Here is a 13,436-nt window from a genome sequence, read left to right on the forward strand (position 1 = left end):
AGTGGCAAAAAATCAAACAAAAAAACTAAACAAAAAAGCTTCTTTGAAAGTCTGTTTTAAAGGCACACTTTCCTTTATTTATTTATATTTTTAGTTTAACTCAAATTGTTGATTGTTTCACATGTTGGCAGGAAATGATGAAGGTTTAGTTTTGGATGTGGATGAAACATTGTTAGCACACTTGAAGATGGGAATCCTGTTCTACCGCTGGTGAAGGTGATTACAAGGGCTTTAGCTGGGCAATGTGATTGACCTTAAATAAGAAGCCTAAAGATACCAATCTCAGGTAAACAGTCCAACCATGTCACTTAACATTGAAGACCAAGGGTGGACTTACCCCATTCATTTGCACAGAGCCTCAGTGATTATGTAATTGACCCACTAGAAAACAGAGTCAAAATTGTATACATTAGAAGGTACTAAAAATAGATGTGATGCAGGAAGAAGACACATTTCAAAGAATTGATATTTTATACTTTGGTGTAGGCCTACCACCAAAAGTCTAGTTTCCTTCTGTTACTATATTTGACCATTTACCCCATTCACTCTCCCCCCACCTCTTTCCCTTCTGGTAACCAGCATTTTGTTGTCTGCATCTATGTTTGTTTTAGTTTTGCTTGTTACTCTTTTGTTTTATAGTCCACATATGAATGAAATAATAAAGTTTTTGTCCTTTTGAAAATATTCTGTGATTAATAATTTTAAATAATTGATTCTACATTCATGATATAAGAAAAAGACCATTTTAAAAAAGTTTTTATTTATTGATTTTTAGTGAGAGGGGAACAGAGGGAGAAAGACAGGGAAAGAAACATCAATGTGTGGTTGCCTCTTGCACACTTCCTACTGGGGATCTGACCTGCAACCCAGGCCTGTGTCCTGACTGGGAATGGATCCAGCAACCCTTTGATTCACAGGTTGGCACTCAATCCACTGAGCCACACCAGCCAAGGCCCTTATTAAAAAAACAAATATTTAGATTGTAAAAAGAAATTAAAATCTTGGCAGAGAAATAAAATCAAATAAATAGACATAAACTGAAAGTCATAAAACAAATTAAGAATGTCTTCATGAAAGTAGAAAATACACAAGAATAATAAAGGAAGAAATATTAAGAAAATTGAAAATCAGTCAAAGATTTCCTAAATCCAAATAATGGAAATTTTATAAAGCAAAATAGAGGAAAATAGAAGGATGCAAATAAACAATTTAAGACCTATCTTGAAGGATATGAGTTTGCAGGTTGAAAAGGCACACTTAGGCAAAACATACTGAAATTTAAGAACAGTGAGGAAAATTAGAATATTCTTAAAATTTAAGTTTACAAGGAATTAAAAATCAGAGTGTGGTCAGACATTGAAAACCAGAAAAGAAAGTGACAATGGTCACTGAAATTTTGAAAGAAAGTGATTTTTACACTAGACCAAACTATTATATTAATTATGTAGAACAAATTGATTTATTTAAAAAACCAAGGTCTCAAAAATTTAGAACTGTATTTTTTTTGAGAAGCTTCTAGAAAATGTCTCATGAAAACAAAGGAATAAACCAGGAAAGATGAAAATACATGTCCCATAAAACAGGGATTCTACACTGAGAATGCCTGGAATGGAGTTCCCCAGCATGAGGATAAAGGAAGACACCAATGCAAGAGCTCTATGGCAGACTTGAAAAGTTTCATAAATTGAGCAGGTCAGAATGCTTTGGTAGAGGAAGATAAAATTGCTCAAGTATCTAATGTGTTTGGTGAATTAATGGGAAAATACTTATACTTGGGAAAGACACTGTGGTCAAACTAATAATAAGTTCAAACATAAATAAGAAAGATGAAACAAGACAATTATCCACTCTAGAAGGGAAAAGCCATGATGGGTGAGAAAAATTATCAAAACACATGTGTTTAATTGTTACAGCACTTAATGAGAACACTGATGATTAGTCTGATTAAAACATGATAAAACAACATTGGAGATTTTGTTGGGGTAAGGTGGGTGTGGTGGAGGCGTAGGAGGTAGTAAGGGTTGGAGAAAAAGACTGGATCTTTACTACCTCAGTTAAAAGCAAATAGATAATGTCCCCAAATGAAAAATCAAAATGGGAACAATTGTAATTGAATAACAATATTAAAAAATAATTAAAAATTTAAAAATTAAAAAAAAGAATACTTAGGGATTTGCATGTAAGTAACAATAGAACCACTCAAAAGAGCAGGGACTTCTCATGTTCATAGATTTAATTTAATTAAAAAGACTACATGGCCTATTTGAGAGTTTTTTCCAGTGTAAAATTGGGACAATCTTTACCATATAGAGTTATGAAGATTCAAATAATGTGTGCAGATTACCATGCAAGTGGCTGACATTTGAAGCTGGGAAAGGTTAATGGGAGTTCTGGGGGAGACTCTAAGTAAGCGATGGGAAGATAATGGGCCCTGCCATACTTGTGTACAGCACCCACCGATCACACGTAGCCCAACATTTCTGAGACACTCATGATTTCTAGACAACTTTTCAGGGAAGAAAATCAGAATTTAGAAAAAAAATTCTACTCAATGATGAGGACCATCTTCTTTGAACTCCTCTAGGCCAGAAGCAACAGGAACTTAGCTTTTTGAATTAATTCTGAGAGATACCAGGGAGTTGAACATATTGCACATTACAGAGCTGGTCTTCTCCAAAATTAGGAGTGCACTTTTTCTATGGAAATCTTTCAAAAAGAATTAACTGAACACTTTTTTAAAATGTTACTTAATATTTAAGCAAAAATAGGAAAACAGTGTATTTGTGTGCTGTACTTACTATGTCGTTTAAAACACTGGCTCAGCAAAGGAAAAGATGTTCATGAAACTTCTTCCAAAAAATCCAGAATGCAAATAACATGCATTAAATTCAGGTTCCATGTTGCTGAAGTATCTCACAAATATAGAGCTAAAATAAAAATTAACTTCAAGGACTGAATTGTGATGAATTAAATCATTACCTTTTAAGAGTTAAGTCTTATGATAAAAACACTAAATCAAGAAATGTGAATAATTAACTGTTGGAAAGTAGAAAAATAATGAGCACACTTTAAAAATTAAACCTTAATCATGTTTTGAAAGTTTAGTAGTTTTCATGAAACTGAAGTTTCAGTATCGAATACAGGAGTTTATACTTTTGTCACCTAAATGACCTGTACATTTAAATAATTGCAAATTGTATGTCAGGCAATGTAATTAGTTTGATGTTAATTTGAAGATATATATATTTATGTGTGTGTGTATATGTATATACAGATACATACATATACACACACACATATATATATATAATTCAGGCACAACTACTGAAGTAGAGATCACAGATGTGCAGTGCAGTCAAGGTGAACTCTCTTCATAGTATGGATTGGTAGAAAATCTCATAATACAATAGCAGGTAAGACACCTTCCCCATAATCTAATTCTTCCTCCCATAGAAATAATCCATTATGTTTCCACCTTGTTTAGACAAAGTGGCTCTTGAGCAATCAGACAACTAAATAATTTTACAATATTTTAAGCCACTATAAATGATTGTAATATGGCTTAAGAATTTTCCTGAAATAATGATAAAATACCCTTACTTTTCTTTTGGTAAACATTTACATAAGAATATTCACATATTGCTAAAAAAGATGAATATTTAAAATTGAGGATAAGCATTATCAAAATAATTATATGTCTTTTATTTATATCATTTGATAAATACAATGAAATATTTTATCATAACAGGAGCTATACTATGAAAATCCCACAGAAAGAGTTTATTCTGCAGTTGTTAAATAGTTATTGAGTTCAATGAACTCATTACGTTTGCTTTCCAACAGTCACCGTAACAGTGGGCTGTAATTTTTCTTGGGTCAAGTTGACTTTTACTGTCTTTGATTTGAGCTCTTATAACTTCCTGAATTGGGAAAACCAGAGGTTCATTATTTATTCAGTCAATAAAAAGCATAACTATTCACTGAAACCATGTCATGTGCAGATTGAACAAGTGTTACACAAAACCACTTTGATAAGAAGTCTTCCAGGCTGAAATATATGAATCTGAGATGATTTTGTTTGGAATGATCAGTGTCAAAAAGAATCAGCAAAAGGAGAAGAAAAGCAATTCTTTATTTTTATCCAAATATATTAGACTTTATAATTTAGTTAGTTTCAACAAAAACATAGAGTCACCATAAAATATACAAACCAAGACGCTCTAAGAGTGAAAGGGAGTGCTGTAATAATTACACAGGCACAACAGGGAAAACCGGAACTCTCCTGGGTAAACTGGGACCTATGATCAACTTTGCAATAGGGGTTACACTGCAATTACATGCAGAAATCATACCTTTCTGATACACATGTGCTAAAAATAAAGGAATAGCATTCACTGAGAAATGTTAATTTTGACAACGGTGTTTCTCATCGTCCAGGTCTTTAAGTATCACCCCCTCCTTAAACCAGTCACCTGTTCTAAAATAATGTTTTTATATCACCCAGTCATTTTTTCATGTTACCCTGTTTTCCTTCCTTTAGCTTCTAACTTGACTGTCTGAAATCATCTCATTGGTAATTTTGTCTATCTCATAGTGTCCCCTCCCATTCTCCTACTGATATGCATTGTTCAAATAGGCAGTGACCTCCTTTGACTTAGTCATACCCAAATCCCCCAGGAGCTAGAAATGCCTGGGCCATAAAAGACATGCAAAAAATTGTTAAATGAATTAATGAATACATTTGGAGAGTTTACTTTTGGGCCCATATCCTCGTTGGTACCAAAGACAAAATAACTCTCCAAATTAAAGTATGGCTGTATTTAGTTTTAAGTGTTTGGACTAAATATTCTATGCAATTTCTTCCACTGGTAATAAATATAATATGACCCCTGGACTCCCTTCTCTTTCTGCTACTATTTCATTTTTTATTATCTAGCAAAAAGGAAAGTTTGGAGATTAAGGGTCATGGCAACCAGCTCTGTTCACAGTGGATGGATGCTCATTTTGCCAGTAACAATTCCCTGGTATATGTTTGCACCTACAGAATTTGGTTGATACAGAGGTAGCCAGAAGGTATTATTGTAGTCAATACGAGAATTGTGGATGTAATAATTTTCCAATAAGGAAATTATCACGAGATTGCTAAGAATGGGAAATGATGAGTGCCCAAACCAACCATCAAGGATTTACACATTACTGCGGATAGCTAGATTCATTATGGGTAGACTTGGATTGCAATGATCCCAATAGTTTTATATGAAAATCCATGATATTCTGATAAGAAGCACTTGTAAATTTTCATAAAAATCTCTGCATTCCAAATATTTATTTTGTAGGTGTTCTACCGAGCAGTAGTTTTGATATCCTAACTAATCATAAATATAAAACCTTAGTGTTAAAAAAATAGTACTGCTAAAATTATTTTGGTAGGCCAGGGATCCAACACACTAATAAAATCAGTGCTTAACCAACCAAATAATAACAGTAAAAAAAAAAACCCAGAGCCAAAAAACCCATGGATGAGTAAACTATCTTCAATTCATCTACTTTGAAATTCTCTCCAGTATGTGCCAAATATTCCTCCTGAACCAAGTGACAGGTGAGGGGTGGGATAGGTTCTGCAGGGGAGAAAATAAAGGCTGTCCTATTACAACAAATAAAAGTCATAAGAAACTTGGAGGGAACACTTTGTAACATGTATGAATTGTCCATCTGCTGTCCTGCACACCCGAAACTAATACAAAAAAAGTGTTGAGTGAAAATTGTGGATGAAAAATAAAATTTTTTAAAAAGCTCTGAAAAAAAGAGACTTGATTAGACATACATATTTAAAGCATAACTATTTACCATTTGTTTCATTGTACTGTTATATCTCCTCAAGATAAGTGATTGGTTTTTAGAATGACAGAAGTTTTAGAGCAAAATAAAAACTGAATGATTTTGAAACAGGGACCGTTAATTGTGTAATTTCACACAGGCTCTTGTATATTCAACATAACTTGGCTACTGACTATCACAATGACTCAGCATTTGTTCAGAGCTCGTATTTGTGTTAGATCATATACAAAACAGATATCCAGAATTTAATTAGTCCAGGAGAGGACCAATTCCCAAATTAATCTATGTTTATTTCCCCCCAGTACTAGCAAGTTTCAAAAATTATAAAAGTTTTCAGCATATTGATATGCTCTAAAATTTATGAGTTAAATACATTTTTGCAGGGTCATAAATAGCACAGACTTGTGGAACTCCCTTTTATAAAATACAATTGAAAACTTTCCACAACCTTAAACAGCAGAAAACATTAAATCAGATTTTAAAATGACAAATAATTTAAGGCTAAAATATTTGGTATTAATAATTAATGCCAGTAGCCTTCCTAGCATAATAAATAAACATGCACAAGAACTACAACTTTGAACAAAACATCACAATTTTATCAGATATATATGTATGTATGCATGTGTGTATGTTCATATGTGTGTGTATAAATATATATGTATATACTTATACACACATATATACAGTTTTATCGCCCTGAAAAATATCCACTCATGTTTGGCTTAATACATATGTATGTTAGAAATGTCATGGAGAGTACCACTCCTTTAAATATATATATATATATATTTTCCAGAATATACAATATAAATATACCATATATAAATCATGCCATAAAACTAAATGCAAAATTTGCACATTATTGCATGCATGATGTGATAATACATGCCCATTAATAAGAATTTCCTTATGATGTTCTCCCTTCACAACTTTTGCTTTCTGCACAGTAGCAAGACTTGGGAAGAAAAGGTTCTCAAGTAAGCATATATGACTTCGGGGGGGTGGAATTTAATTTTCAGATTCCTTAGAGAGGATTACCTCATCAGCCAAATATTAGATTATTACTAAATCAAACAGTAAATAATGCCTACGGTGGTGTTTGTTATGTGAATCGATCGGAGTTCATTTTTCTTAATTTGGCTGGAAGATTCCCTTCCATCCTGGAGGCTCCCCCAGCCATCTTTTGAAGCTTTGGTGGCAAATCAGCCACTGACTGGCTCATGGGATCAGACAACATCTTGGTGGTTTTAGATACCAGTTTTTCTTCTGAGTTACCCGGAACTGAACTTATTCGCTGAAGTTTCATGGGCAAATCTCCCAAGCTGTAGGCTTTTTCTGAAGTTGTAGAACTCATCCTCAAGAGTTTTTTGGGAAAGTCTTCTCTTCCAGTAATTTTCTGCAGCTTAGATGGAAGTTTTGTGCTAATGTCTTCTAGTCCATCTAAGCAATCCACAGAATTATGTCTTTCTTTGCTGTTAGTTATGGCAGGTGCTATTAAAGGGGACGACATGAGAAGCATTTCCTCCTGTTCTTTCACACTGTAAGGTGGGGTGGGGACTTCAAATGTTGCATGAAACTGAGAGTAATCAACTTTAAAGAATCCTTCTTCTAAGGAAATTACAGGGAAAAAACGATGACCCCAAAGAACTTCATCTTCAGTGTATGACGTTCGAGCTTGACAAGTCATCCCTACAAGCAGAAAGAAAATCCTTGAAAAATTATGCATAGTGGAAGCACAAGTAAAGCTAGATAGAACTAAGGAATTTATCTTGCTTTCTTATTTAAGATTTGGACTCTTGATCTGAGTAGAATGAGTAATAGTATCTGTTGAAAGTTTTCATATAAATTGACAGTTTAGAGGCATATACTTTCTTACAATGAAAAACACAGGGCACTAATACTTTCATGTTTAGAAGGTAATACATCTGAAGCATAGTTAATTGTTTATTTAACAATAAACCAAAATAAAAGGGCACTGAATACCAACATATGTGTCTTTATAAGATGATAGGGAGAAATCATAATCATTTCCCATCTTTCAAAAACCAATGTGATATGAAGCAAAACTGCCTTTGAATCCAATCATTACCATGACATAAAATGATGAAAGATACTTTACTGAGCATCATTTTCCTATTCTGTTGAGTAAAGCAAGAAAAATAACTCCTGTGCCACAGGACTGCTGTGGACATAAAATATAATAATGTAAAGTCTGCTCTTAATAAATGACAGCAAAGACAGCACAAGTATTTGCTAAATACATAGAAGTTGGAGATATTTCTATGTTGGATAATGCTTTTTTCCTAATTAGTAGTAATTATACATACAATACTGAGAATAAAATGCATAATTAAAAATCATATTAAACATAAATCCTGTACTGATTCTTTCCAAACTTGTGCTTTATATTATCAGTTACCTATACCAAAGGATATGTTATTACCACTTATAATACTGTATTTTTTGTTAAGAAAGTTTTAAAAGAAACACATAGAAAACAAATGCCTGTCATATCTCAGGCACTGTTAGGTGTTTGCTGTAATCCTCAGTATCATCACGATATGAAAAGATTCTTATGTCCATTTGTAAATCAGGAATACACTGCTCAAAGAGATTAAATCTTTTGACTTTCTTTGGGAACAGATCTAGGAAGCTGTAGGGGGAAAAAAGCTGTATCATTTTAATTCCTTGGTTGTTTCTGTTTTTATTTTGCCATGCTGTCTTTATTCTTTTGTTAGAAACCCAAGTCTAAACAATCTATCAATTTAAATATCACAGTTAAATATCACAGTGGAAATCTGATAGTGACCAAATATTAGTCTTGATAATCAATATTATATCAGGAATAGACACCAGAAATATTTATATATGATGATAATATTACTTTAAAAACCACTTTGTTACATGTTTAGACATACATGCTGTGACATGATATATTTTCAAACAATTTTCTAGTCTCAGACTAAATATTCCAAGAAAAAAGGTAAATACTGTCATTCATTTGAAAAATATATATTCCTGATATAATTACTTGGTGTTATTTTGAGAATTTTAAACATTCAGCAAAACACCTAGAATAAAAAACAAATAGTCCTGTCCATTGAGATATAAAATATTAAACATAAAATTAATAACATAATTATGAGTTGTTTTAAGTTTAATCTTTACTGTATTTTTTCATTACCATTTAACCCCCTTATAGCCCTGCCCCCCAGCAATCACCATACTGTTGCCCATGCCCATGAGTCCTTTCTCCCTTTTCAATTAATCTTCAGAAGCATCCACTAGGTATACAGAGGGTCAGGTGGAAGTAAGGCCTGCTTGAGTGTGGTTGGTAGGGTAATAATATGGGTATAATGATTTATAGTTTTAATTTGAACATTTCACCTAAAATGTCATATAGTGTGCTTGAGTGTGATATTGTTATGTTACAAAATTACATGCTTATGATTTTGTAATAAAATATTCTGTAATAAAAAGATATTATTTGTGCTGGACCCTGTGTAAATATATCTTAAATATATTAAGTGTTGAAGTTCAGATCATGACTTTGTTCAATTATTTCTAACAATAAACACTGAAACAAAATTTAAATCCCATTCCCATCTTAGCCCATTTAATTTAATGACTTTTTATTCACATTAATAAAAATATGAAATTAAAAAGCATAATTTTGTTCCTATTATTTACCATGATAATATAACATGTATGAAGAAGAAAATGGGGAAAATAAAAATGTGTAAAATTATTATGGTGCTTAGGATGCAATGACATCTGCAGTGGAACAAGTTATTCCAAATGTTTGCTCACATAAATGTGTCTGTAGGCACTGTTACTAAAATGCTAATGAATGTTCTCAACTAAAGGTGGAGATTTTATTCTACTACATCTAATGACCTTGACTTCGTTCCATACCAAACTAATACTTGTGAAGCAACATCTTTATATAATTAAAAATTATATGAATTTGGCTACCAATTCCACTACTAAATAGCTTGTCAAAATTATCTAAAATTCTCTGAACCTCCATTATATCTTTTACAAAATACTATTATAACACTGTTGAGAACAGTGCTGGGCATTAAGGCAATGCTCGATGAGTAAGGGCTGCTGTTTTTATCATGCTGCAGTGACCACTTGCAATTCCCACTCTTCCTGGAAATTAGAGATATTAAATAAATATAAAAAAAATTCTGACATATTAGTCATTTGTCTCATGTGAGAAATATAGAAAATCAAATTGAAAAATCACTAGATATCAGATAGCAAGTATCTTTTTTGAAATGCTAAATTAAACATTCAAAACATTTTATAATATATAAAAATAGATTACTTATATTTCCAACATTTAGGATTACTCAATATTTCCAACCTAAGAGACTAAGTGTGGAATCTTAGGTGTACCAAAAAGGTCTGCAGCAAGCTCAGTGGCTAAATTTATTATAATACTTTTGTAACTCTACCAATAATATTTCCAAATATTTTAACCTTTTGTTTTTCTGGTATTTCTTTTACTCTTTTATTATATGCCAGTACACAAATATCAGACACTTCCACTTTAGCAATATTACATAGTTTCTACACATGGTTTCACCTCTGAATACTAATGTGCAATGAACCTATGGATACCAATATGAAGGCATTAGAATGTGGATAACAGGAAAATGTCTCTGCTGGTCAATATGTAGTTTAGACAATGTGCTAACATTACATGTAATTGATAGACTACTTTTTATTACAAAAGTGATTCCAAAATGATGTTAGAAAAACAGATATCAATTGAGGAAATTTAAAGTAAATATAATCATGTTTTCTAAGAACATGCATGTATCATAGTGTTATTCCCTCTATAATGTTATTTTATTCTAATCCAAATTATTTTAAAATAATCTGTGCTGGGATTCATAATTGCAAATGCCACTGGAATCAAAATAAATGGAGGTGAATTGCACTGTTCAAAGGTTACTATATGATTGCAACTCTTAACTGGCATTGCAACTATTTGCGTGTTTTAACCAGATTCCAGACTTGAACAAATGTGATGAAAATCAACACGAGCTCATCTCTGTGGAAACTGGAAAAGCAACAGATGTTGCTACTGAAAATAGCTGGGACTTTTGAATCCTTAGATGAAAAACATTTTGTGAAAAAAAATATTATCCTGTACACTGATTCATGGATAAACCAGCTATATGTTATTGTTTAATCTAATTTATTCCAGCATCAATGTGTCAATCTAAAATGACAGAAGCAATGTAGTGTAACCTCTTTCTTTTTTATTTTTCCTTTCCTGATTCTGCCTTTATACCATGCTATTCTGTCCTTCTTTTTAACTGAATTGAGTGTTCATTCAAATAAGAAGCCTGAAAGCTTTTTGAGTGAACACGACAAAATGAGTTTTATTTGACAAGTCCTTAATTAAGCTTTCAGAATACTGCTAACTCATTATATCTTGATCAGGGATGGGACATATGTCACTTACACAAGGTGAGTTGGAGATGGATACATACAAAATAACCGGGTCAAGGGGAATGTCTGAATGTGGTGAGACTACCAAATAATCAGTAACTTCTGCACAGAGGAAGCTTATCTTAACCTTACTATAGAAATTGCCAAGTCATAGACAGAGATTGGGAGTGGGGAGGAGGGCGAAGGTGGGGAGGAAAAGAGAGAGAGAGAGTTCTCCTATAATGGTGGTTGTGTTTTATGATGTGTGCATTAAATAAACAAAAAAGGGGAAAAAGCAAATCTCCCACAATTAAGTCATGTAATAATAAGAATAGATAATATTTCTATAGGGCTTATTATGTGCCAAGTGTCTTTCTAAGCACTTTTTACATGTTATCTTGAATCCTCACAGCTGTGTAAATTAAGGCCTGGTTTCACTGATATCACATGGATATTGTGAGAATTAAATTAATTAAAATACATAAATACAGTGAGTATCAATCATTTCCTTCCAGAAGTCCTGAAATATAAGCTATGTGACTATAAATTTTATTTCAACACACAGGCACACCCACACACACAACTGCAAAATTCAGCCACATAATACATTGTTTTTATTCCTTAAATATATCCTCTTTGTCTATTTCTTCTTCAAAAATGGGCAGTGGTAAACTAAACTAGTAGCCGAGCATGCATAGCATGTCCTGCATTACAAAGTAATTTTCCAAACCACTCTATGTATTGCTCTGAGGATTACTGAATAAGGTCTGTAGCTGTTTCATCCCTAATGTGCTTCCAAAATTTCACCCATTGCCCAAAATATAGTAACTGTGAGGTTTACTTGGCAAGCTCTGCATGGTCTCTATTGTGTTGCACTGAGTTGAACCCAAATTTTAAGTATAAACTTTTAGAGAAGGCATATGATGCTTATATTAAAAAATCCTATTTATAAAACATAAAGACACTGTGTACACTACTGTTTAATAATACTAAGGTTGTGGCACCAGGCACCTTTGGGATACAGGCTGCAAAACTATTAAGATTATGTAAATTGTTTCCAGAAACTTCAGTTTTCAAATAGATGGAATCCCTTTAAAACTCAACAAATTCTGCTCAGGTAGACATTTAGAGAGGAACAGAAATTTCTAGCATGTAGTCAACCCGGTATTACCCTCTATTTCTTACAAGCAGTTGGTCTTGCAATGTGTTCTCATATACTAGTTTGCCGTTATTACTTAAGCTAGGTCAAATAATTCTAAAGATAAAAATTAAATAAATAATAAAAACAAGGAAAACCTAATTTTAGTTGTTAGAAAATAAAGTGTCAAGAAATTTAGCAATACATATTTCAAATGGAATACTTTAAATTTCTAAATTCTCAGGAGAGCAAAAGAAAGAAAAGTCAGTTTTTCACCATGACCACTAGGACATGTTAGACTCCCGCAAAAGGAACATAAATCTAGGTGCTGTAAGAGTCAATGATGGGTAGGAAATCTGACAGGGAATTCATGCTCATACTGATAAAAATACAGGTCTGTCTAGAAAAAGTCCAGCCATCGTTAATATAATGAGAATGGTTTGTGAAAAACTGGTGTAACCTGGAAGCCACAGAGAAAGGACTAAAATGAGCATGCGTGAACAATGACAATTTCACTGTTCTAGTCAGTGGGGACAATAGATGTCATTGAGTGAGATGCTACTGAGTGATTCGATGTGCCATTGAATGCATGTGGTCATTGCATTCAAAATGATTGAGTGAGTAGACCAAAGAATCTGTGTTACATTTTACATTAAGCTTGAACATTCCTCCATGGAAGCTATTCCAATGATTCAGAAGGCTGTAGCTATGAGCAAATGGTGATTGACAGCTTCATCACAACTGCATGCCTGCTTGTGCATCTTGTCTGGTGAAAAGTATTTTGATGAAACATCAAATCATCCAGGTGATTCTACCCCTCTTCAGCCCAGATTTGGTGCCCTGGGACTTCTGGCTTTTCCAAAAACTAAAGTCACCTTTTAAAGGGAAGAGATTTCAGACCCTCAATGAGATTCAAGAAAATACAGCAGAGCAGCTGATGGTGACTGGGAGAACTGTGTGAGGTCCTAAGGTGCCTAATTTGAAGGAGTTGAAGGAAACTGAGGTGTCA

At 33.0% G+C, this 13,436-nt stretch overlaps 1 protein-coding gene across 2 annotated transcripts in view; it reads right to left on the reverse strand.

Annotated features, from left to right (window-relative positions):
* Positions 1-3,809: 3,809 nt before the first annotated feature.
* Positions 3,810-13,436, reverse strand: part of KCNJ3 (potassium inwardly rectifying channel subfamily J member 3) — a 127,066-nt gene continuing 117,439 nt past the window's right edge. Inside the window, exon 4 of one of the 2 annotated variants that reach the window (XM_028510900.2) lies at positions 3,810-7,530. In XM_028510900.2, coding sequence (XP_028366701.1) covers positions 6,944-7,530 — 587 coding nt within the window. In that variant the 3' untranslated portion in view covers positions 3,810-6,943. The remainder of the gene's footprint in view (positions 7,531-13,436) is intronic. The other variant, XM_036023464.1, reaches the window with a different exon arrangement.

Source organism: Phyllostomus discolor, chromosome 4 (assembly GCF_004126475.2).
Source record: "Phyllostomus discolor isolate MPI-MPIP mPhyDis1 chromosome 4, mPhyDis1.pri.v3, whole genome shotgun sequence".
Classification (NCBI taxonomy): domain Eukaryota; kingdom Metazoa; phylum Chordata; class Mammalia; order Chiroptera; family Phyllostomidae; genus Phyllostomus; species Phyllostomus discolor.